This window comes from Caretta caretta, chromosome 6 (genome assembly GCF_965140235.1).
Source record: "Caretta caretta isolate rCarCar2 chromosome 6, rCarCar1.hap1, whole genome shotgun sequence".
In the NCBI taxonomy this organism is placed as follows: domain Eukaryota; kingdom Metazoa; phylum Chordata; order Testudines; family Cheloniidae; genus Caretta; species Caretta caretta.
The window spans coordinates 29,063,880-29,088,936 of record NC_134211.1 but is presented as its reverse complement, the minus strand read 5'-3'; the positions used below and the strand labels follow the sequence as shown (position 1 = coordinate 29,088,936).

The following is a 25,057-nucleotide window of genomic DNA, read 5'->3' as shown; positions in this document are numbered from 1 at the left end:
GATGAACTACTGAATGGCTTCACAGAGGATCCCAGATTTTCTTGAATTGCTCTAGTGCAATTGCTTAATGGCACACACTCTTGTACACTTCATTAGGCCTTCCTCATTCACATTCTGCATTTCCTAATCTGGAATGTATGTTTGAATTAAAAAAAATCAACAAGTTACTATGGTATTATGAGATCAGATTTACCCACCCACTCTACAGATAGTTTACACCTGATCTCTTAATTATTAAGCAGAAAACAAACTACTTCCTTTTAATATCTCAATTCTCCACTGCCTGTAGCATACTTTATTATAAACTTACACATGAAATGTCTTTCCTTACTGTGTAAGGATTTGACTAGTTTTCAGTAAATAAGGGTTTGTCTACACTTTAAATGCTACAGCAGCATAGCTGCGCCACAGGGCAGTGCATCTGTAGCGTTTCAGTGTAGACACTACCTACATCAACGGGAGGGATTCTCCTGTCAGCACAGATAATCCACCTCTCCGAGAGGTGGTAACTAAGTCAATGGAAGAATTATTTTGTTGATCTAGTGCTGTCTACGTGGTGACTTGCTTTATCTTAACTACGCTGCTCAGGGGGGTGAATTTTTTACACTCTTGACTGATGCAGTTAAATCAAGCTAATCTTCTAGCGTACATCAGGCCTAAGGCATGGGGTCACACATTAAACAATGAGGATCAAACCAAATATCAAATAGTTACTCATTCTGTGAGCACCTTCCTTTCTGTGCACTGAATGAGGCAGGGATCCTATGGAAAAAAACTGTATGTGATCATGTAATTAAAAACTGACTCATAATTAGGGCTACAATTTTGTCACACAATTTTTTAATACATTTCATGGCACAGGTGCAAGAAAACAATGATATGTGTGGAAAGCAGGACAGTGGGGAGCGCATGGGTGGTTGTGGGAGAACAAGTTCACTTCTTACGCTCATGGATCCTGTCCCGTGGGGCTAGGCCCAGGTCCCCTGCTCTTGGCATTGCGACCTGGCCCACTTGGTCACAACACCTCCATAGATCGAGACAGATGGCCAAAGTCGATTGGCATTGTGACCTAGCACCTGGGGTTGCAACACCACTATCTACCAAACCTGAGTGATGTTATGATCCCATGCGCTAGGTCGCAACACCTATCGGTTTTGGGGCATTTCACAGACTTTATTCAAATTCACTGTTTCTGTGACCACTGTGACAAAATTGTAGCTTTAATCATAATACACACACACACAAAGAAGGCAAATAAAGGTGGCACAGGCAACACTAATCTGGTATTTCTTAATTTTTGAGTGCTTGACTTTGCAATCTCTAATAGGTTGTTTTTTTAGAGAAATTTTCTAGTGAAAAAAACAAACAGATTTACAAATGCAGAAATTCAATCATTTGTAACCATACTGACACCTTTCCCCAATTTGGGTCACTAGCAGGATCTAGATCCTTAGATTCACAGCACAGATTTCTACCACTTGAGCTAGCAGAGTAACTGGTAGCAGTACTAGGCTGTAATCCTCTATGTGGACCAGTTTCTAGAGGAGGGATAAGAAATATGCTTTGCCTCTGGGTTTCATAGGTACACCGGACTCTCGCGAGAACACGCGTCTATATAGCACGAATTTGCATATAACACGGTCGTGGCCATGGATCCCAAATTTAATTACTTTAATTGCAATTCATTTTAACGCGGTCCCCACGTTAACGTGGTACCGCACATGGATCCCAAATCCTGCGTTCTAGCGAGGGTCCGGTGTATTTGCTAACAGCAAAGAAATGTAGAGACTCAGGACCCCAGGGTTCAATTTTAGGTTCAGGAGGTGAGTGTTAACTAATGGTTATATAGACCTTTGTGCCCATGGTCCCCTGCATATCCTACCTCTTCTCTCTGACCTCCACCCTGATTCCTGCTACACTTTATACCTATTCAACTTCCACCCTGGCCCTCTTCTCCCCTACACCTATCCCCCCTCTCATCACCTGAATCCTGCCCCCCCGATCCTATTTACTCTCACCCCAACTCCTGTCTCCCTCTCTTTCTGCTTCTATCTACCCCATCAGCTCGTGTCCCCCTCTCCATGTAGCTCCTGTCCCTGTCCCCTTCTGCTTCCCCTCACCTTCCAACTCCTGCCAACTCTTCCCCAGCTCCTGCAACCTCATCCCTCCATATCTGCAATCTTGTATGACTACTTCCTTGTGGATAGGGGGGAAGGCTTTTGATACTGTCTCACATGACAAACTAGGGAAATACAACCTAGATGGAGCTACTATAAGGTAGGTGCATAACTGGTTGGAAAACTGTTCCCAGAGAGTAATCATCAGTGGTTCACAGCCAAGCTGGAAAGACATATTGAGTGGGGTCTCGCAGGGATTGGTCCTCAGTATGGTTCTGTCCAATATCTTCATCAATGATTTAGATGATGGCATAGACAGTACACTTATAAAGTTTGTGTATGGTACTAAGATGGGGGGAAGGTTGCTTTGGAGGCCAGGATTAAAATTCAAAATGATCTGGACAAACTGGAGAAATGGTCAGAAGTAAACAGAATGAAATTCAATAAGGACAAATGCAAAGTACTCCATTTAAGAAGGAACAATCAGTTAAGAACAAACACATACAAAATGGGAAATGACTGCCTAGGAAGGAATACTGCAGAAAGGGATCTAGGGGTCATAGTGGACCACAAGCTAAATATGAGTCAACAGAGTAACAGTGTTACAAAAAAAGCAAATATCATTCTAGGATGTATTAACAGGGGTGTTGTAAGCAAGACAAGAAATAATTCTTCCACTCTAGTTGAGGCCTAATCAGCGTGGAGTAGAGTACTATGTCCAGTTCTGTGCGCCTCATTTCAGGAAAGATGTGAACAAATTGGAGAAAGTCCAGAGAAGAGCAACAAAAATGATTAAAAGTCTAGAAAACATGACATATGAGGGAAGATGGAAAAAACTGGGTTTGTTTAGTCTGGAGAAGAGAAGATTGAGAAGGGACACGATAACAGTTTTCAAGTACATAAAAGGTGGCTACAAGGAGGAGGAAGAAAAATTATTCTCGTTAACCTCTGAGGATAAAACAAGAAGCAATGGGCTTAAATTGCAGCAAGGGTGGTTTAGGTTGGACATTAGGAAAAACTTCCTGTCAGGGTGGTTAAGTACTGGAATAAATTGTCTAGGGAGGTTGTGAAATCTCCATTGTTGGAGATTTTTAAGAGCAGGTTAGACAAACACCTGTCAGGAATGGTCTAGATAACACTTAGTCCTGCGTGAATGCAGGGGACTGGACTGGATGACCTCTTGAGGTCCCTTCCAATCCTACGATTACTCCTCCTCTTCCACGCTGGTTGGACACCAACTGCAGGCGCTGAGAGCACAGGAGAGTCTTTCTGCTCTCAGTTCCTGTGCCCAACACTAAGGAGGTTCCCAGTTGAGAGATGCAATTGCAGGGGAAAATCTTGCTCAGTCCCTACAACAATGATTTATGCATGAGGAGAAGAGTTTCACACTATGAGAGCTAGCAGGCTGTTGTGCTGAGCAAAATGATTAGTTTTCTTTTCATGGATTTTTCAAAACCTAATGTTTATTAATCTAGTTTTGTTTTCAATCTGCTTACTCTGTAGGATAGTTATTTTAACTGAGACGCAGAGTTTGAGCTCCAGGATAACAACACTGTTTAACATCTTGAATTCATTCAACATGATATTGGCGACCCGATATAAATAAGAATTTGAGATCTCTCTTTGGGAAGAAATGGGTCAATTAATTGAACTCACCCCGGGATGCCACTATTGCTTGATATAGATGTTAATACAGAATTTCACTGTCTGTGAAAAACTTGAACTTTAAACAATGTCACATGAATTTGATCCTATTGCTAAAGAATGATCACAAAGTAATATTTTTATAAACTGAACTTGTAAAATTTGTTTCAATAAAAAGCTGTGAGTGTATCAAAAATATATACTCTAAAATTGAAACAAAATGAGCCAAATTTAGAAGGATTTAACAGCACATAAAAAAACTTAGTTACATTGTCAAGGTTGTGAATGCAAGCTGTAGGAACATGACAGCAATATGGGCTTATTTTTCAAACCTACCCTATTGTCCAATGGCCTAATTCTAGGAAGTTTCTGGCTATTTAATAGCTCAATAATGACATGAAGTAGTTAGGAAAATATTGCATTACTCTTAAGTGAACCATGGAGAATAATTTAGGGAAAGGTTGATTCATTCTGAAAGGAGTTCCACCTAATCTTTGGTTGTGAGCTGGGGGCCATGATGCTAAAATTCATAGGATGAGTGGTTTGAAGAAGGGAATTATTTAGGATCTTCAGAAATGCAAGTATAGCAAGGAAACCCCTCACATAATAATATGGAGGTGAGAGGAAGATTGCAATATATTTAACTCATTTATCACAACACTACTACATTATAAATATGTTTAGAAATAATAATATTCTTACTGTTATCATAAAAGGAGACAGCTTCTAATAGAAATAAAGGAAAAATAGGAATGAATAAACACTAAAATTCTGTATTCTGTTAACTTAGAATAGTCAGTCTTAAACATAACAGCATTACCATAATGCTGTAACAGACATTAATATTCTGAATCAGATTTTACTCTGGTTTCTTTAAACTTACAAAAGAAAAATGAAATTATTCTTGCTCTGTTTGTATATTAAACTAAAACAAAGTAAACTTGCAACAAATTTTCTGAGTTTACATTTTCAGCTTATAGTCAGCGAAGTAAGACACTCTCAATTTTAGAGATTTTCCAGTTATACCAAAAGAAAATTCAGCATTCTAAAGTCTGGATACACAAGATTTTGCGAAATGCAGGTAGGGAGAAGATATACAGAAGACTGATGGGATGATCAATACTGGAAATATGATTCCTATAAATATGTCTTACCTTTAGATCCAGATATTCCAAGTCTTTCTTCAGCTGGATGTAGGTGTCATCAGCCTTCAGTTAAATATATAAAAAGAATGAACAACAATGCAATGTATTTCACTACTTTAATAGTAATTTGCAAATACTGGAAAATTTGTATTAAGCTATATGTAAATAAGAGATAAAAAGTAAAGTGACAAAGCAGGTACACAAGTGGCACAAAATAAGCACATTGGCCTCACTGTCACATTGCTGTTTATGATTGAATATGAAATAGGCAAAGTATCATGGAGACCAGATTCCCCCCCACTTTCATAATGTACAGGGTGACAAAAACATACTTATGGCTTAAATTATTTTCAAAGACATGAACAACATTTTTATGGCTAGTATACTCAGAGTAGGATACTGTATCGAAAAAGGTGTTAAGCCATGGCTTAGCATCCTGTATTATATGCCTTTTTGACAGAACAATTTGCCTTACTTAGGACTGGTCTTAGATATGAAATGCAAAATATTTCATTTAATAACAAATCCATCAAAACACTTCTGGTCAAATTTCATACGCATTTTAAAATATGCATCCCTCAGTTTGGGAGAGATGGAACAGCCGCTTCATGGATAATATTAAATAAAAATTATCATATAGTTAGAGAACCATTCTGGCTTTTCATCTGATCATGTTCAAATGAATACTTTTTTTTCTTTTTGAAACACTCTCTAGTTAATAGCTACTGTCTGTATGGTCTTATAATTATACAAAGATAGTATTACCTTTACTTAAGTTACACAAACAATTGTGCACACCAGAGTCACAACAGAAAATGATGTCTCTTCTTTCAACAAAAATATTTTCAACAAACAACAAAGCAAGACATAACTGTTGCAAACAATCTTTGTTAACTGGGCAACAGATCCAGAATATTGTTTGGAATTATTTTCATTATTTTGAATTCTGGACTTACTGGCATAAACAGAAGAAAAGACAACTATTCTGGTTTCAAGTTTTGAGACTTCAGTGTTTTGATACAATGAAAATAGTTATCTGAAAAAACTCTGTGCTAGTGAATCCATACACCACACTTACATTTCTTTGCAAGGATTAATTTAAGATTGCTCTGGTATGTTCAATATACTTTGTAATAGAGGAACTTATGTTTGACCAATTGATTGCCTGAATATTCTATATAAACTATTTCACTGCCGCTGTTTGGCAGGTGAGGGAAATGGGAAATAAGTGTTTTAGAGAAAAAATAGTGAAAAGTTCCTTAAATTTGGTCAAAAGAAAAATTGCTGAAAGCTTTAAAAAAGAGCCCCCACATTTTGCTTCATGGTCATAAATGTTCCCAGGTTTCTAGATGGCTCCCCTTTGGAGAATGTTACAAATCTAGTACCTTGATAAAGAGATTCCTAACAACTGCATTTATGCCCCATCTCCAATTTTAAAACTCCTTACATCAAAGCAATCAACTGTGTTGTTATGGACCTATGATGGCTAGTGTTATTGACCAATTAAGCAAACGAACAATTCGACTTTTATGAGCTAATCTTTACCTGCAGAAATTATGCAGTTACAAGCTACTATGAGTGTTCTAGCTGGTTGATATATCTCAGTTTGGAGTTAATGCAGCATGTGGTGAAGTGAGCCACTCCCATTATGAAAGCAGTGCAAAGACAGTGTTTTGCTTCAGTCAGAATGAATAAAGTATACTTAATTCTCTTTTCTGAAAAGATTTTAAGAGGCAGCATTCTCAGAAGTAATATCAAAGCAAAACGATATCTAAAGCTTTGAAACCATAAGCAATAGCACCCAATAGCGTAAAATACTTATTTACAGCTTGTAAAACAACAAAGAAAAAACACAAATGATTCAGGGATTGAGAATACCAAAGAATGGTCAACAAAGCACAGACTCAAGCACATCACTAATGGAGCGTTTGCAGAGTCACAAAATATCATACAGCACAGATGAGCCAATCAGCAGCTGACCTGATAGATGGAATTAGTTGGCAAATGCTGTAGTAATTGGGCGATTGTGTAATTTTGTATACTAGCCAACTTAGCCTGATGTCTCCTTAATCGAATGAGAAGCAATGTTAGCTCTTCAGGCTGCAGGTATTTAGACACATTGTAAAGAGGAAATTAGCAGTCTTTAGGGAGTGTCACTGTAATTACATTCTTCACCTCAGTGCCCAGACAGCATTTACTTGACCCGATTAAGCAATTATTGAATTAATTCTGCATTTGGTCAAATAAACGCAATAAAAGAAGAGGGTTTACTAGAAAACTGTAGTATAGTAACAAAACTAAAGAAGTTCTACACACGGCCTACTTCCGCCCCCACTAGAGTCAACAGCAAAATTCCCATTGACCTTAATGAGAGCCGGACATGGTCCACGCTTAAGCTTTCGTAGTCAAGTTTAAGAAGAGTTAGCTGGGTTTCAAACAACATGAAAAAACAATATGACTAAGAAAATAGTAGGACTTGAAAACCTTACTACAATAATTTGGTGGCAGGGAAGGGAAAAAGAATTCCAACGTTTCAACTTACCGACTTGCCATGTAAACTCGGTGCACTTACAGTATGGGTCATATATCCCATAGTAGGCATAGAGCGTCTATCAATGTGTGCTGAATTCTGTAACAAGAGCCACAGTCAAAATTATGAAGACTACCTCAAGTGGGAAGTATGGTCTTATGGTTTAGGTGAAAATCCCACTTGACTGGGATTCAGGAGATTTGGTTTATATTCATGGCTCTGCCAGACTTCCTGTTTGACTTTAGGTAGTCTCTAATTTGGGGTAAATTCATTAATGCTTGTGAGGAATGAAGATATTACAATAAGCATCATAGGAAAGCCTATAAATAAACAAGCATAGGAATTTAGGAACTGACATACTGGATCACACCAGGGACTAATTCAGTACATCTCGCGCATTGGCCAGGACCAGATGCTTCAGCAGAAGGTGCAAGAAATGTTGTGGTCAACAATTATGGAATGAGATGCCCACACAGGAAGCTTCTTCCTAATACCTGTTAGTTAGTGATTGGTTTATGCTCTGAGGCAGCACAGTTTTCCATTACATTACTATGGATGTTCTTTTTTAGCCATATAAATGTCTAATCCTTTTCTGAATTCCACTAAGCTGCTGGCCTCAGTGACATCTTGTAGCAACGAGTGCCACACATCAATGTGGTGTTTGGTAAGACAAATAAATCACCATTTATCAATTCTGAATTTGCCACATTTCAATTGCACTGAACGTTCCTTTGTTCTTGTAATACAAAAAAGGGTAAAGAGTAGTTCCTGACTTACTCTCTCTATACTACTCATTATTTTGTGTACATCTTTCGTGTTCCCCTCTTAATCCCAGTCTTTTCAGTCTCTCTTCATATAAAGACTTTCCATGCCTCAGATGATTCCCATTGTCTGCCCTGAATACCCTCCAATATTGCTATCTTATTTTTAAGAGATAGGGTAACTAAAATTAAAACACAGTATTCTAGGTGACAGAGTACCATGGATATATATAGGGGCGTTATAAACCAAAAAAATATTAAAAAGCACTGACTATTTTCTTCTAGAAATTGTATAGAAAGTGAAAACAATCTTGTTGTTCACAGCTTGGTAGAAATTACCGTATATACTCGTTCATAAGCCGAATATTTTTGGTAAAAAAGTGACGCATCAAAGAGCAGGGGTCGGCTTATAAACAGGTCTACACCAAAATTTGATATGGCATGAAAAAAATTAGGTTTTTTTTTCACACAAATATAAATACCCAAGTAAACAAAAATGAGAATCAACGAGCTGCAGTGTCAGGGAGCAACTCTAGCATTTTGATGGAGTAAGGGAAGAACGATATTGCACGTTCTTTTACAACGGTATACCTTCAACTGCAGTACAGCCAATGTAATTAAAAAAAACAATGACAAGTGAGCTATACCAGGGAAGTTTAAGAACATGTCATTTTCCAATGCTACATTTCACTGGGTTGTTTTATCAGGAGGTAATTTTGTCCCCCATTTATATATGTGAAGTATAGCATTATAGAACTAGAGTCCAAACCATATATGCAATAACAGTGATGAAAGATCTATGATAAGCTGAACCAGTGGAAAAGATGTGAAGCCATGAGTGGAACTGTGCAGCGTACATATAAGCAACAAATCCCAAAACAAGTTGAAGTAATCTTCTTTGCCGAAGATCAGCACATTACTGAATCTGAAATGGGTGTGGGTTTGCAAGTCATCTTCCCTACAAATATTTCCTTCCCACTCCTACACACTTGACATCTAAAGGATAAGTAATGCACTCCCACTTTGTTCTAGTGTTAGTGCTAAAAGATCTTCTATGCTCTCCTTTACCTTCCCCTCTACTCATAGGGCACTGGGAGAGAAAACCTATTTATGCTACAGTCCAGCACTGACACTGAGCTGAGGTTGAGAGACTAAACATAATCTGTTGCATGTGATTGTAGAACAGTTAGAAAATCTATGTTCATTTTTCTTTCAAAGAATTATGGAATATCTCTTACTCCCAGCTTAGTGTTTCGCATCAGCTGACAGTGGCTAATTAACTAATTAATTAGCAAGCTAATTAACACAGGGTGGACTGCATTCTGTCTCACCAGAAAATTCTTTTGGACTATGGAAGACAGTGATCAGTGTTAGGAAAATATCCCCTCCCACTCAAAGATCAGGAGAGTGACTCATCTTCAAGATAAGAGCCAAAAGAGAAACAGGACACCAGGCCTCTACGATAAAACTATAAAAGCGTGTATGTGGCGGGGACAACGGACATAAGGGTCTGGGTTTTTTCCATTTTAGGCTGGAAAAATCTGAGTTCCCAAGGAAACTGCAGGGATAGCCGGCTCCCAACCCTACAGAACTCAACCTTGCAGACTTCATGCAATCCCTATTTGTGAGCTTTACAAAGACTAGGTTTACCATTCCTCTATGGTGTTACTTTTATGATATGCTAAGGATATTCAATTTGCCAGAAATGTAATATACCAGATCTTTTGTACCAGACTTTATACTGTGCTTGAGGAGACTTTGGAAAATAATATACATTATATACATTCTGTAATTTAAAAGGTCTCTTTCCCATTCCCCCTCCCCCGAGACGACATCTGTAAAGCAGCAGCTGACACAAGAAAAGAACAGTTACTTACCTTACAGTAACTATGCTTCTTCAAGATGCATTGTTTACATCTTGTTTACATGGATTCCACTCTTGGTGTGCATGTGCCCCATGCATGCAACATGAGGCTACTTTTGGACAGAAGTGTCTATTGGAGCCGTACTAATGACTTAGATGTCCTCTTGCCCACCCATCTGAGGGCATAAAGGGCAGGGGGCTGGCCTAACTGTTCTTCAGTTCCTTCATCAGTACAGAAGCCAAGAGTAGAAGAACTCCACAGTTGAATGGAAGATGAGCAGGTTGTGGAGTCCATGTGAACACTACATCTTGAAGAACCACAGTTACTGCGGAAGTAACTATTCTTTTTGAGTGATTGTCGACATGGATTCCACTCTTGGTGGCAAACAAGCATGTTTGCTTGGAGGTGGGTACTTGGAGGATCCCTGTTTAAACAATGGCAGTAGGACAGCCCTACCAAAGCAGGCATCAAATTAGAAGACTCTGTCAAAGAACAGTGTCTTGTCAAGGTGTGGACAGAGCTCCAAGTAGCTGCCCTATAGATTTTGGAAATAAGGACATTCTGCAAATATGCAGCAGAGGCTGCCTGAACTCTAGTGGAATAGGCTCCAATGTGGCTAGGTAGATCTAATCTAGCTACTTTGTAACATGTCCTTATCTAAGTAGATCTCCAAATGTATAATCTCTCAGAGGATATTGTCTGACCTGTAACCCTCTCTGCAAAGGCCACAAACAGTCTAGGTATGTTCCTGAATGATTTTGCCCTTCACTGTAAAATGACAGTGCCCTTAGTACATCAAGTGTATGAAATTTAGTTTCTCCCAAGGATGAGTGAGGCTTGAGGAAGAAAATTGGGATATTAATAAACAGGTTCACACAGAACTCTGAAATTACTTTAGGCAAGAGTTTGGGATGAGGCCTGACATTAACCTTATCCTTATGAAACACTGTATAAGGCCAATCATGAGGGCCTGAATTTTTACTACCCTTTGAGCTGATGCAATGGCTATTAAAAGGGCAGTCTTCACTGGTAGGTGATACATCAGACAGGTTGCTATGTGGATCAAAGTAACAGCCATGTTAGTCTGTATTCGCAAAAAGAAAAGGAATACTTGTGGCACCTTAGAGACTAACCAATTTATTTGAGCATAAGCTTTCGTGAGTAACTGCTCACTTCATCGGATGCATACTGTGGAAAGTGTAGAAGATCTTTTCATATACACACAAAGCATGAAAAAATACCTCCTCCCACCCCACTCTCCTGCTGGTAATAGCTTATCTAAAGTGATCACTCTCCTTACAATGTGTATGATAATCAAGTTGGGCCATTTCCAGCACAAATCCAGGTTTTCTCACCACCACCCCCCCACACACAAACCCACTCTCCTGCTGGTAATAGCTTATCTAAAGTGACCACTCTCCTTACAATGTGTATGATAATCAAGGTGGGCCATTTCCAGCACAAATCCAGGGTTTAAGAAGAACGTCTGGGGGGGGGGGGGGTAGGAAAAAAAAGGGGAAAATGGGAAAACTTTCTAAACTACTACATGCCACAAGGGGCCACAGCAATGGTTCCCTCAACCCACCCAGCAATATTGTTAACCTATCCAACTATACTCTCAGCCCAGCAGAAGCAGCTGTCCTATCTCGGGGCCTCTCCTTCTGCCCCTCCACCCCCACGAACATGATACAGTTCTGTGGTGACCTAGAATCCTATTTTCGATGTCTCCGACTCAAGGAATATTTCCAACATACCTCTGAACAACATATTAATCCACAGAGACCTCCCTACCAACACTACAAAAAAAAGGATTCTAGGTGGACTCCTCTTGAAGGTCGAAACAGCAGACTGGACTTCTACATAGAGTGCTTCTGCCGACGTGCACGGGCTGAAATTGTGGAAAAGCAGCATCACTTGCCCCATATCCTCAGCCGTGTGAAACACAATGCCATCCACAGCCTCAGAAACAACTCTGACATCATAATCAAAAAGGCTGACAAAGGAGGTGCTGTTGTCATCATGAATAGGTCAGAATATGAACAAGAGGCTGCTCGGCAGCTCTCCAACACCACTTTCTACAAGCCATTACCCTCTGATCCCACTGAGAGTTACCAAAAGAAACTACAGCATTTGCTCAAGAAACTCCCTGAAAAAGCACAAGATCAAATCCGCACAGACACACCCCTGGAACCCCGACCTGGGATATTCTATCTACTACCCAAGATCCATAAACCTGGAAACCCTGGGCGCCCCATCATCTCAGGCATTGGCACCCTGACAGCAGGATTGTCTGGCTAGACTCCCTCCTCAGGCCCTACGCTACCAGCACTCCCAGCTACCTTCGAGACACCACTGACTTCCTGAGGAAACTACAATCCATCAGTGATCTTCCTGATAACACCATCCTGGCCACTATGGATGTAGAACCCCTCTACACCAACATTCCACACAAAGATGGACTACAAGCCGTCAAGAACACTATCCCCGATAATGTCACGGCTAACCTGGTGGCTGAACTTTGTGATTTTGTCCTTACGCATAACTATTTTACATTTGGGGACAATGTATACCTTCAGATCAGCGGCACTGCTATGGGTACCTGCATGGCCCTACAGTATGCCAACATTTTTATGGCTGACTTAGAATAACGCTTCCTCAGCTCTCGTCCCCTAACGCCCCTATTCTAGTTGGGCTATATTGATGGCATCTTCATCATCTGGACCCATGGAAAAGAAGCCCTTGAGGAATTCCACCATGATTTCAACAATTTCCATCCCACCATCAACCTCAATCTGGTCCAGTCCACACAAGAGATCCACTTCCTGGACACTACAGTGCTAATAAACAATGGTCACATAACCACCACCCTATACCGGAAACCTACTGACTGCTATTCCTAACTACATGCCTCCAGCTTTCACCCTGACCACACCACACGATCCATCGTCTACAGCCAAGCTCTGCGATACAACCGCATTTGCTCCAACCCCTCAGATAGAGACAAACACCTACAAGATCTCTATCAAGCATTCTTACAACTACAATACCCACCTGCGGAAGTGAAGAAACAGATTGATAGAGCCAGAAGAGTTCCCAGAAGTCACCTACTACAGGACAGGCCCAACAAAGAAAATAACAGAACGCCACTAGCAGTGACCTTCAGCCCCCAACTAAAACTCCTTCAATGCATTATTAAGGATCTACAACCTATCCTGAAGGATGACCCATCACTCTCACAAATCTTGGGAGACAGGCCAGTCCTTGCCTACAGACAGCCCCACAACCTGAAGCAAATACTCACCAGCAACCACATACCACACAACAGAACCACTAACCCAGGAACCTATCCTTGCAACAAAGCCCGTTGCCAACTGTGCCCACGTATCTATTCAGGGGACACCATCAAAGGGCCTAATAACATCAGCCACACTATCAGAGGCTCGTTCACCTGCACATCCACCAATGTGATATATGCCATCATGTGCCAGCAATGCCCCTCTGCCATGTACATTGGTCAAACTGGACAGTCTCTACGTAAAAGAATAAATGGACACAAATCAGATGTCAAGAATTATAACATTCATAAACCAGTTGGAGAACACTTCAATCTCTCTGGTCACGCGATTACAGACATGAAAGTTGCTATATTACAACAAAAAAACTTCAAATCCAGACTCCAGCGAGAAACTGTTGAATTGGAATTCATTTGCAAATTGGATACAATTAACTTAGGCTTGAATAGAGACTGGGAGTGGCTAAGTCATTATGCAAGGTAACCTATTTCCCCTTGTTTTTTCCTACCTCTCCCCCCCCAGACGTTCTTGTTAAACCATGGATTTGTGCTGGAAATGGCCCACCTTGATTATCATACACATTGTAAGGAGAGCGGTCACTTTAGATAAGCTATTACCAGCAGGAGAGTGGGGTGGGAGGAGGTATTTTTTCATGCTTTGTGTGTATATAAAAAGATCTTCTACACTTTCCACAGTATGCATCCGATGAAGTGAGCTGTAGCTCACGAAAGCTTATGCTCAAATAAATTGGTTAAGGTGCCACAAGTACTCCTTTTCTTTATGTGGATCAAAGGGACTCATCAATCATGTTTGTACTATACTGAAGTCCCAAGAGGGAGGGGGGCTCCCTAACTGGAGTAAAGGCATGAGTAAGGCCATTAAGGAAAATAGCCACTCTATAGGATGGCCCTGCTTAGGTAAGTGATGTGCAGATATTGCTTCTAGATGCACTCTTATGGAGCAGATTGTTTCAGGGCTAGTAAATACTCCAATATTGCTGGAACAGGTCCTGTTGAAGGAGACAGCTCAGCTGCAGCTGAGATGCTTATATAGAAAGCCTCTTCCACTTACCTTTTTAAGTCAGTTTAGCTGAGGCTTTCCTGCTTTGGAGCAGAACGTTCTGAATTTCAGCTAAACAGTTTCTTTCAGTGGACGTCATTCAGCTAGCATCCAGGCTGTCAGATCTAACAAAGCTGGGTCTAGCTACAGGCTCTGACCGCTGTGTTGCTAGACTATGTTGGGTAGGACAGGTAAGGTGATTGGGGGGTTATGTTGACAGGTTCATCAGATCCAAATACGAGAACTCACTGGCCCATGCTTTGGCTATCAGTCCTGTATCTTGCCTCAGTTTCCTCAGAGCCTTCACTATCAGAAGGACTGGCAGAAAAGTGTACATCAGTCCAACACTGAGTGAGAATGGCATCTGTCAAGGAGTCTGGGCTGGGATTCCCTTTGAAACATAATATCTGACACTATCAGATATTATGTTTCAAACAGGTCTATTTCTGGAAATCCAGAAATTCTTGAAACACTCTGCAGAACTGAGTCTCACTGGGACTGGGGCATTTCCCAATCAAGGTGCAGGAAAAAATCAAAATGCCGAGATTGTCCGCAATATAGAGACAGACCTCCCCCACTCAGCAGAGACTTTTCCCCATCAGAGAGGCGGGTCTAGTCCATGTTGACCTACGTGGGTTCAGGCTGAAGTGTGGGTGCAGAATATTGACTGATTCATGCCATCAAAACCAGCATGAATCATAGTGTCACCCTCCTTTCTGGGCAGCGGTCAGACAGACTGTTGTTAATTTCAATATATAGATTGATAAAAGTGTTCAGGCCAGGTGGAGAATCTATCCAAGCCAGCTTAGCCTTAATATCCTCATTAAGACCATGCCAAAAATGATGGCACTGAGCACTCTTTTCCCACTCTGTGTCTGCACCAGAAGTCAGCAACATAGTTATCTGCCCACCAGCATGCTTGCCTTTTAGTGTCTGGAGCGCAACCACTGCCGTGTTTGGGTGGTTCGGATTGCCAAAAATCACCAACATAGCACGGACAAATTCTTCGAACTGGTTAAAGTGTGGACAGGACTTTTCAAGGAGTGGGGAGGCCCAGGCCAACACCTCCTCGCTCAGCAAGCTGCTACGCCCCACCTTGGTCTTGTCAGTAGGAAAGGTCTGCAGGCGCAGAAGGCGAAGATGGCACTGACTTATAAATCCACAGAGCTTCCCTCAGTCACCACTGAACTTGCTGGGAAATGTTATTTTTGGCTCTCAGTAGATCTGGGTTGCAGATGGCATGGCTTGTGCTTACACGGTGGCATTTACTGCAGAGCACTGATCTGGGTCTGTAGATTCTGCAAAGCATTCACTAGCTCCTCCAAGGAGATGTTGGCTTTAGAGAGGTCCATCCTACTAGTTAAGCCAGGGACTTTCAGGCTACTCAGACTGATGTGACTAGGGTGTGGACAGTCAGGCCTAGTGGCTGGAGCAGGAGTCAGGAACCAGAGTCAAGGATGAGAACCGGAGTCAGGAACCAGAAATCAAGCCAAGAGTCACAGCTGGAGTCAGGAGCAAGCAGGGAAGCGGGGCTGGAATGGATCTGAGCAAGGCAGGGAGCAAGGCTGGCAGAGGAATAATCACAACTGAGGGCATAAGTGTTGAGCGGCCAGCAACTTGTTGCTGCTACTGCTGAGCTTACAAACAGGCCTTTCTGGCTCTGTTCAGCCAATCAGGCAGGTGGGCCAATCAGGTAGGCGGGCCAATCAGGTGGTCCTACCACAACCCCGTTGATATCATTAATCTGCCTAGAGGCTGGGCTGGCTAGTCCTTAGGCTCAGCTGAAGGAGCTCACTCCCAACAGCAGCCCTTTTTCTCCTACCCCTTATAGTACCCTCTCTCTAAAGTCCCTTCCTGATTCCTATTGTGCTAACCAAGGAAGAAAGGTGAGTGGGAGAGGACTCCCTGCTCTGTCTAGATAGGGATGGGGAAAAGGAGCACACAGCTTCCAAGGGAGGCACAGTTCTATCCAGAGTACCATTTTTGAGGGGAAGAGGTTGGTTCTGGAGATACCTCCTTAACTTGTACCAGTAACTGGTGTCTTAGATATTGCCACCGTCAGCCTCTCTAGGAGACATGAGTCCAGTACTAAGCCCACAATTAAACCACACAGTACCATATATGCTCTAGGTACCCAGATAGCAAGTTCTGAAGTGCTAGTACTAAGGAACACATTTCTGAGTTTCAGAGTAGCAGCCGTGTTAGTCTGTATTCACAAAAAGAAAAGGAGTACTAGAGGCACCTTAGAGACTAACCAATTTATTTGAGCATAAGCTTTCGTGAGCTACAGCTCACTTCATCGGATGCATTCAGTGGAAAATACAGTGAGGAGATTTATATACACACAGAACATGAAAAAATGGGTGTTATCATACACACTGTAAGGAGAGTGATCACTTAAGATGAGCTATTACCAGCAGGAGAGCGGGGTGGTGGGGGGGGAGAAAACCTTTTGTAGTGATAATCAAGGTGGGCCATTTCCAGCAGTTAACAGGAACTTCTGAGGAACAGTGGGGGATGGTGTGGGGGAAATAAACGTGGGGAAATAGTTTTACTTTGTGTAATGACCCATCCACTCCCAGTCTCTATTCAAGCCTAAGTTAATTGTATCCAGTTTGCAAATTAATTCCAATTCAGCAGTCTCTCGTTAGAGTCTGTTTTTGAAGTCTTTTTGTTGTAATAGTGCGACCTTTAGGTCTGTAATCGAGTGACCAGAGAGATTGAAGTGTTCTCCGACTGGTATATGAATGTTATAATTCTTGACATCTGATTTGTGTCCATTTATTCCATTTATTCCATGTCCATTGCTGGCACATGATGGCATATATTACATTGGTAGATGTGCAGGTGAACGAGCCTCTGATAGTGTGGCTGATGTTATTAGGCCCTATGACGGTGTCCCCTGAATAGATATGTGGACGCAGTTGGCAACGGGCTTTGTTGCAAGGATAGGTTCCTGGGTTAGTGGTTCTGTTGTGCGGTGTGTGGTTGCTGGTGAGTATTTGCTTCAGGTTGTGGGGCTGTCTGTAGGCAATGACTGGCCTGTCTCCCAAGATCTGTGAGAGTGATGGGTCGTCTTTCAGGATAGGTTGTAGATCCTTGATGATGCATTGGAGAGGTTTTAGTTGGGGGCTGAAGGTGATGGCTAGTGGCGTTCTGTTATTTTCTTTGTTGGGCCTGTCCTGTAGTAGATGACTTCTGGGTACTCTTCTGGCTCTCTCAATTTGTTTCTTCACTTCAGCAGGTGGGTACTGTAGTTGTAAGAACGCTGGATAGAGATCTTGTAGGTGTTTGTCTCTGTCTGAGGGGTGGGAGCAAATGCGGTTGTATCGTAGAGCTTGGCTGTAGACAATGGATCGTGTGGTGTGATCTGGGTGAAAGCTGGAGGCATGTAGTTAGGAATAGCGGTCAGTAGGTTTCCGGTATAGGGTGGTGTTTATGTGACCATTGTTTATTAGCACTGTAGTGTCCAGGAAGTGGATCTCTTGTGTGGACTGGTCCAGGCTGAGGTTGATGGTGGGATGGAAATTGTTGAAATCATGATGGAATTCCTCAAGGGATTCTTTTCCATAGGTCCAGATGATGAAGATGTCATCAATATAGTGCAAGTAGAGTAGGGGCATTAGGGGACGAGAGCTGAGGAAGCGTTGTTCTTAGTCAGCCATAAAAATGTTGGCATACTGTGGGGCCATGCGGGTACCCATAGCAGTGCCGCTGATCTGAAGGTATACACTGTCCCCAAATGTGAAATAGTTATGGGTGAGAACAAAGTCACAAAGTTCAGCCACCAGGTTTGCCGTGACATTATCGGGGATACTGTTCCTGATGGCTTGTAGTCCATCTTTGCGTGGAATGTTGGTGTAGAGGGCTTCTACTTCCACAGTGGCCAGGTATGGATTGGCACTGAGAGAAATGAAGTCTGCAAATTTAGTGGGTACACTTGGTGCTCTTTTTGTACCTAGTGCTGGCACAGAGCTTTTGGCCCTTATGGGGCTGAGGCCAAGGCAAGTCAAAAGTCTGATATCCATGTCTCTACTCACTAGGCACTAGAAAAGGTGACCTGTGCTTTCTGCCCTGTCAGAGGAAGTCAACACCAGAATGGTGGCAAATGGGAAGGCAGAAACTCAGCTCCCACAGCTCTAATGGAAAGGGACGAACCAGAGGAACATGGGTTTAGCTCTGCCTTTTCTCTTGGTGTTCAAACTCTCAAGGGAAACAACTTTAGGCAGACTTCTTTAGCTTTCTGAATTTGCTTCAAGAAGTGACATATGGAGCATAGCTCAGAGATATGTCCATGTCCTAAGCAGAATAGGAGCCAGGAGTGCCAGTCATTAAGCGCCACTGAAGTGTCACATGAGGGCATGTTTTGAATCCAGGAGATCTAGCTCCTGCAATGTTGCTAGCACTCCTGTATGAGGGGGACAAAAGGGAGGCGTTCTATCCTAAACTGAAATGTTTCCAGGTTCTCTCTATCCACCTCCCCCGCCCAATATATATTAGCCTGCAGGCAATAACTATCTATATGTATTAACTACTAAGTATGAAGGCTATTAAATATGCTTGCATAGTGTGCAGAAAAGACAGTAGACACTACACAAGAGTTCTGTCTTGCTGCCATGGTCATTAGGAAAAAACTGAGGAACAGTTCAACCAGCTCTATTCTTTATGCCCTTGGGTGGAGGGCATGAGGACATCTATGGCACAGGAATAGCTCCAATGGAGGTGGTTGGCTAACAGAAGCCAATGTTGTGCACATGGAGCAATGCGCACCAAGACTGGAATCTATGTGGACAATCACTCGAAAAATAACTATGCACTAGTTTAGATACAATGGCTTACCTGAAAGAGCTTTTCTGCGAAACACGTTAACCTTGAAGAAGAGAAATTATCCACAACTTTGCTTCATCAAAAATTTTGAAAAAAAATAGCTTTATCTGTTTAACAACAGTGAGAAAAACCACTGAAATGTGTTTGGAGAAGGTATAAAAGAATAGTTTTTTAACTTAATATTAAACTTCTCCATTAATATTGTGCGTGAACATCCTATACATATATTTATGTAACAAGTACATATATCCTAATTATGTGTAGCTTAATATTGTATACATTAACATATATTTACAGAATTTTAGAATATTAATAAGGCACTCCATTGAAACTATAAAATAAGAACATTTCAAATTAATGGGCTCTTTCTTTCTTAGCCACCCATTTATTCTTTCCATAACAACAACAAAAATAAACCTGTGACAACTGAGCAGACGTAGGTTTGGAAAAAAATTTGTGTGTGTTACCGTGTTTACTTTTAGAACTTGTATGTCACTTCGATAACACAGTAAGGATTGCAGTTCAAATGCCTACATTAATTAGACAGATTAATATGCAAACCTATGTATGATTACTGTTATACTCTATACACACCTTTACAGCATGATTTCGAATCCTCCTTGGAGAACCAGCAAAAGGTATGTCTACACTCCGTCTCCCATCAGATGGTTTAACAGTAACCCTTTCTGCAGGAGTGTGCGGTCTCCTTGGCGGAAAGATTTTTGGAGGTCCTGGTGGAGGAATATCGGAAGGAGATGGAGGAACAGAAATTGATCGTGGAACATCTAGTGAACTTTTTGCTTTACCACGGTCAGTAAAGTCCGGAGAACCTGCATAAACTGGAGCAGTTGGACTGCCATGTTTAAACTGCTGTCTCTGTTGCCACTCGTATAGCTGCCATACAGTACCATCCTTATTAGCTTTCCTCTCCTCATGGGACATTTTCAAGTGGCTAACACGGTCCTGGGCATATTTGTAGTCACTTGGCAAGTTGCGATTTGGTGGAGGAGAGCTCCCTGAAAGCTGCCTGGTATTCTTTGGCAAGGTATGATAATTTTCAGGAAAAGACGAAGATTGACTGGGACCTTGACGAGTTAGAATCTGATCAGAAGCAAGACTGTGAGAAGAAGAGATATAGATTTAAATGTACATTTATCAATAGGACTGGCTAAAGTAAAAACATAAATCATCTCTTCTAATTCATGTTACCTTAGGAATTATACAAGATTCTGATTAAGGGTCCTTTATTAAAAATCACTTAAATGTGTACAAAATGAAGCTACTATTGCCCAGGTATTGCTATATAAAAAAACCTCGCTACTCACATATTAGATTGCAGTAATCTGGTATGTAATTCTACTTCTGAGAAATATTTGAAAGCCACAATTCTTTGATCAATGATCAGCCTGGACCTACCACAGCAAAGCTAGCTTTAAGGGAAAAAGTTACATTACCTGTATGTTTAGAAACACTAGAAGTCAAGTATGCAAATAACTGAGTCATAGTTGTGTTTATAAACAGCAAATACTGTAATTTTTACTTTTAGTTAAAAGGTACCTTGTTCACCACTAGATGGTGTAGTTTGCTGTACAAATGTGATATATTAATTCATTTTAAAAATTACGTTACCTTAAAAATCAGAGGAGGAAGAAACCTCACCAGACAGAATAAGCAACTGTTGTGTAGATTTTGCTTCATTATACATAAAAGAGATAAACCATTTCTTAAATTCTTTGATATTTGAACATTTGTTTGGAATGTTCTAGTCCTCATGAGTTACTCTTTTACATGATACAATGCTATTAGTCCTTGCTATCTTAAGCAGCACACAGGAATTTACAAGGAAATCCATTTATGGTCCTGCTATAAAAAATGTCACTTCCTGGGTTCAGTACAACATGCAGAAATTAAATTGCAGAAATTAGCTCCACATTTGGCCAGCAGTTTTCATACGGAATCTGTTGGCTTCCAACTTTGACATAGTTGACTTCATGAAGTCTTTTCACAGCCTGAAATACCAGAATGATCCCACTGGCCTATTATCCAATTCTGCACTTAGCCATCAATAGCTTTAACATCTCCAGTCAGCAACAGTGCTCACTCTGCCAGACTTTATGGAAGACCATGTAAAGGAAAGTGTGGGGTGGAGGGAAAAGATTATATTTTCTCAGCATACAAGATGGATACAAGGAGGAACAAAAATAGAGCAAGTGGTTACTTAACAGTAACTGTTGTTCTTCAAGAGTTGCCTGTGTGTATTCCCACTCATGGGATTTGGTGCCCAGAGGCTGTGGAACTGCCTTGAAAAATTGTGACTCAAGTTGGGAGGCTTTTGAGAAATCTCATGTGAGAATAATGTCACCACCCTACTCTATATAAGGAAGTGCACACCCCACCCCAACTCAATTTCTACTCCCAGACTGTACAGTCCTGATGTTATTTAGAACTCCGAAGTAGAGGAGAAGGTGGATAGTGTGAATGCACAGAGATGACTCTCAAAGACCAAGTAACCACTTTTTCTTCTTTGAGGGCCTCTGCACTTTCATTTATGGGATTCTAGTGGGCAGTGCTCCATCAAGTGGAACATGGGTGAAGAGTGCTTAGCTAAATACATACTGTAGCATGGCACCACTCTCCGACCAAATACTGGACCATGATGCTAAGTGCCAAATGCGGTGCTTGGTGAAAGTGTACACTGAACTGCAAGTTTCTGCTTTGCGTATCTTCAAGAAGGAAACACATCTAAGCCACGCTGCTGCTGCTGCTGCTGCAGAGGGAGGCTCTAAGGAGTGAGGTTTTAAACTAGGATGTTACTGGTTTCCTAGTCAAGATGTAACAATATTCTTTGTACCTCCTAATCCAGTGTGAGCGTGTAAGAGATAAATGGATTCTCACTGGCATCTCGCCCATATGCTTCAAATGATCAATTAGATTTTAAAAAGGGCTTGGTATTTTCCAGGTAAAACCAGAACATCCTCTTCACATTTAGGAGAGGAGTTTCCCGTGAGTGGGAGTGAAGTCTAGGGAAGAACACAGGGAGGGAAATGCAGTAAGAGAAGTGGAAATCTGAGACCTTAGGTATGAAGTTGAAATGAGGCCTCATGGTGACTTTCTCCTTGTAGACCACCATATTAGATGAAGTGGCTGGCTATTAAAGCACTAAGCTCACTCACTCACTCTCCTAGCAGACATTACTGTTATCAGGAAGGCTATTTGATCGATAGATGCTTGAGAGAGATTTGTGCAAGAAGTTCAAAGAGGACCAATCAACTTACTTACGACAAGATTTAGGTCGCCTTAAATGGGAGCTCTTTAATGAGGGGAAACACATTTACCATGCCTTTAAGGAACCCGGAGATTGTTGAGTGAGAGAAGATAGGTTTGTTCTGAACATAACTATGATGAGCAGATATTGCTGCCATATCGACTTTCACCGAAGCTATAGCTAAACCCTGAGATTTAAGGTGTAGAAGCTAATCTAGGACTGCAGAGACCCCAGCTCGAGATGGTGTAAGTACTTTACTAGTGGCACAGATAGTAAACCATTTCCTTTTCAGTTTATAGCATTTCTGGGTGTAGCCTTCCCTGTATTACACTAAGCATGGCCTGAATTCTCTGAGAACAGAAATAGTCCTTATTAGTCAGAAGGTTATCCTCCAATACTGCACAGTGGAGCATTTCTGGGTTGAGATGCAGAATTCCTTCCTGGCTTTTGAGACAGGAGGTCTGGACAAAGAGCAGCAAGTAAGATAGTTTTCTGACAAGAAGCAAAAGATTCTGGGGATACCAGTGCTGGTAAGGTTACACTGGGGCTACTAATACACTGTTTGTTTTGTGCAACCTGATTTTCTATAGGACTCAGGTTATCAGAGGAACATGAAGGGAGTAAAGTGTTGGATCCAGTTTGTCTCTGTGTGCTCTGTTGAATGTAAGTGGCATTTGGTGTTTTGTTCAGACATGAAAAAGCCAATCATTGAGTGGTCCCAATTGGTGAAATCGTCTCTGGCCACCACTGGTTTCAAGTACCACTTGTATGGCTTCTGAGACCTCCTGCTGAGTAAGTCTGCCTCCACATTCTCTCTCCCGCAAGCTGTAGAAAAATAGGGTGGAACTGGATTTGGATGTACCACAGCCTGTTTTCTTGCCTCCACAGATAAAAGTTGGGAATATGCCCCCTCCCCGCTTGCTTAGAGAAGTAGTACTTGGCTGTGTTGTTGTTGTCTGTACATGGCTGTGGTGTTGGCACTGGTGGTCACTGTGAGGTTAGCGGAGAGGGAAGCAAAGGGTACCCTCAGAAGGATGTTGCCCCTATTTTCCCACCAATAAAACTGTTGAAGCACTTGAGGTGGAATGGTCAGTCTCCTCTGAAGGCTGTGAACATTTAGTGCATAGTTACCTGCTGCCCAGCTTTTCAAGGATCTAATGTTCAGATGTGTAGGATGATGAGACCATCAAGCCTAGTAGCCTTAAGAAAAATTGTGATCTTTACCAGGTGTTCTCCGAGAGTTGTCAGGATATCTCAAATTTTGAGAAGTCTCTCTTGTGAAAGAAAGGCTCTGGCTTGGGTAGAGTTCAGGACTGTTCCAATGAAAGTGATACTCTGTGCAAGCTGAAGCATTGATTTCTCCCAGATAATTAATTCCAAAGACTGGAAAAGATGCACATGTATTGAATCACTGAGAAGAGGTCTTGTTGAGAGCTGACCCTTTGAAGCCCGTTGTCTAGGTATGGGCAGATGAATATTCCTTTGTGTCTGATGCATACAGCAACCACCAGGAGACATCTGAAGACTTAAAGGCCTCTGGACAAGTAGAAAGAAAGGACTCGAAAACATTAGTATCCTGTCCCCTCACAGAACCTCAGGTACTTGATATGATCACCACATGAAAGTAGTTGTCCTTTAAGTCAAGAGCTGCATACCAACACCCTGCGATAAAGCCATGCACATCCTGAACCTGATGAGGTTTCTGAGGTACAGAGTGGGTCTTAAACTGTCACTCTTCTTGGAGATCAGGAAATATTATCCCAAGAGATGCATCAGTGAAGAGGAAAGTAGGAGCTGGAGGATGGTGAGGTGGCCCGTTGCAGAATTGGATAGTGTCTATTACCTGTGACTGGAAGAAATCATGCACCAGGTGATGGAGAAGGATGAGAGAGGAGGTCCAAAAGGAGGGAGAAAGAATTGGAGATGTGGTACACATTGGTGTGTGGCTGTCAACCACACCATTAGAATTGCTGCTTAGAGGCTGAAGCTGAGGACCGTGAAGAGGTACGATGAGGAATCTTGCCCCTACACCAGTTTGCCAGCAGCCTGTTTTGGAAGTAGCTAATAATGCCTCTGGGATTGCATTTCTTGGCATTACAAGAAAGTTTGTCTCCAGAAGCAGAATGACACTCTGCTTTCAGAGTGTGTAGCAAGCCTACGAACCTTAGTGAGTAAAGTCTTAGCTATTTCTTTCTGTTCCTTTGGCAAGGAGTCCCTCATGGCATCCTACAAGATATAAACATAATGGGACATTATGGCCTTATAACTGGCCGCCCAAACGGCTAGTTCAGAAAGAGCCAGATCAGAAGACACTTATGTCAAATATATAAAGCTTACTCTTTTGCCTCACACTGTCTCCCATGCTGCAGACACTACCACAGCTGTAGCAGGAACTGATATCCTTCACCTGGCACAGGATACATCCTGTCTGCTTGTTTGGACACGTGCAAGAATGAAAAGGAAGACAGGTATCTTTGGCTGTGTTGAAATTGCTGGAGCTACGAGGTGGAGACAGCTTCTCCCTGGTCTGCATCTGTAATATGACAAACAA

At 41.7% G+C, this 25,057-nt stretch overlaps 1 protein-coding gene across 10 annotated transcripts in view; it reads right to left on the bottom strand.

The window, feature by feature from the left end:
* PLEKHA7 (pleckstrin homology domain containing A7) overlaps positions 1 to 25,057 on the bottom strand; it is a 296,414-nt gene that overhangs the window by 43,856 nt on the left and 227,501 nt on the right. For 5 of the 10 annotated variants that reach the window (XM_075129371.1, XM_075129373.1, XM_048853693.2 and 2 more), the window contains 5 exons: positions 19,836 to 20,358; positions 7,449 to 7,535; positions 6,887 to 7,006; positions 4,916 to 4,969; positions 4,464 to 4,487 (listed from right to left, as the gene is read on the bottom strand). In XM_075129371.1, coding sequence (XP_074985472.1) covers positions 4,464 to 4,487; positions 4,916 to 4,969; positions 6,887 to 7,006; positions 7,449 to 7,535; positions 19,836 to 20,358 — 808 coding nt within the window. The remainder of the gene's footprint in view (positions 1 to 4,463; positions 4,488 to 4,915; positions 4,970 to 6,886; positions 7,007 to 7,448; positions 7,536 to 19,835; positions 20,359 to 25,057) is intronic. The other 5 variants (XM_075129375.1, XM_048853697.2, XM_075129377.1 and 2 more) reach the window with 3 other exon arrangements.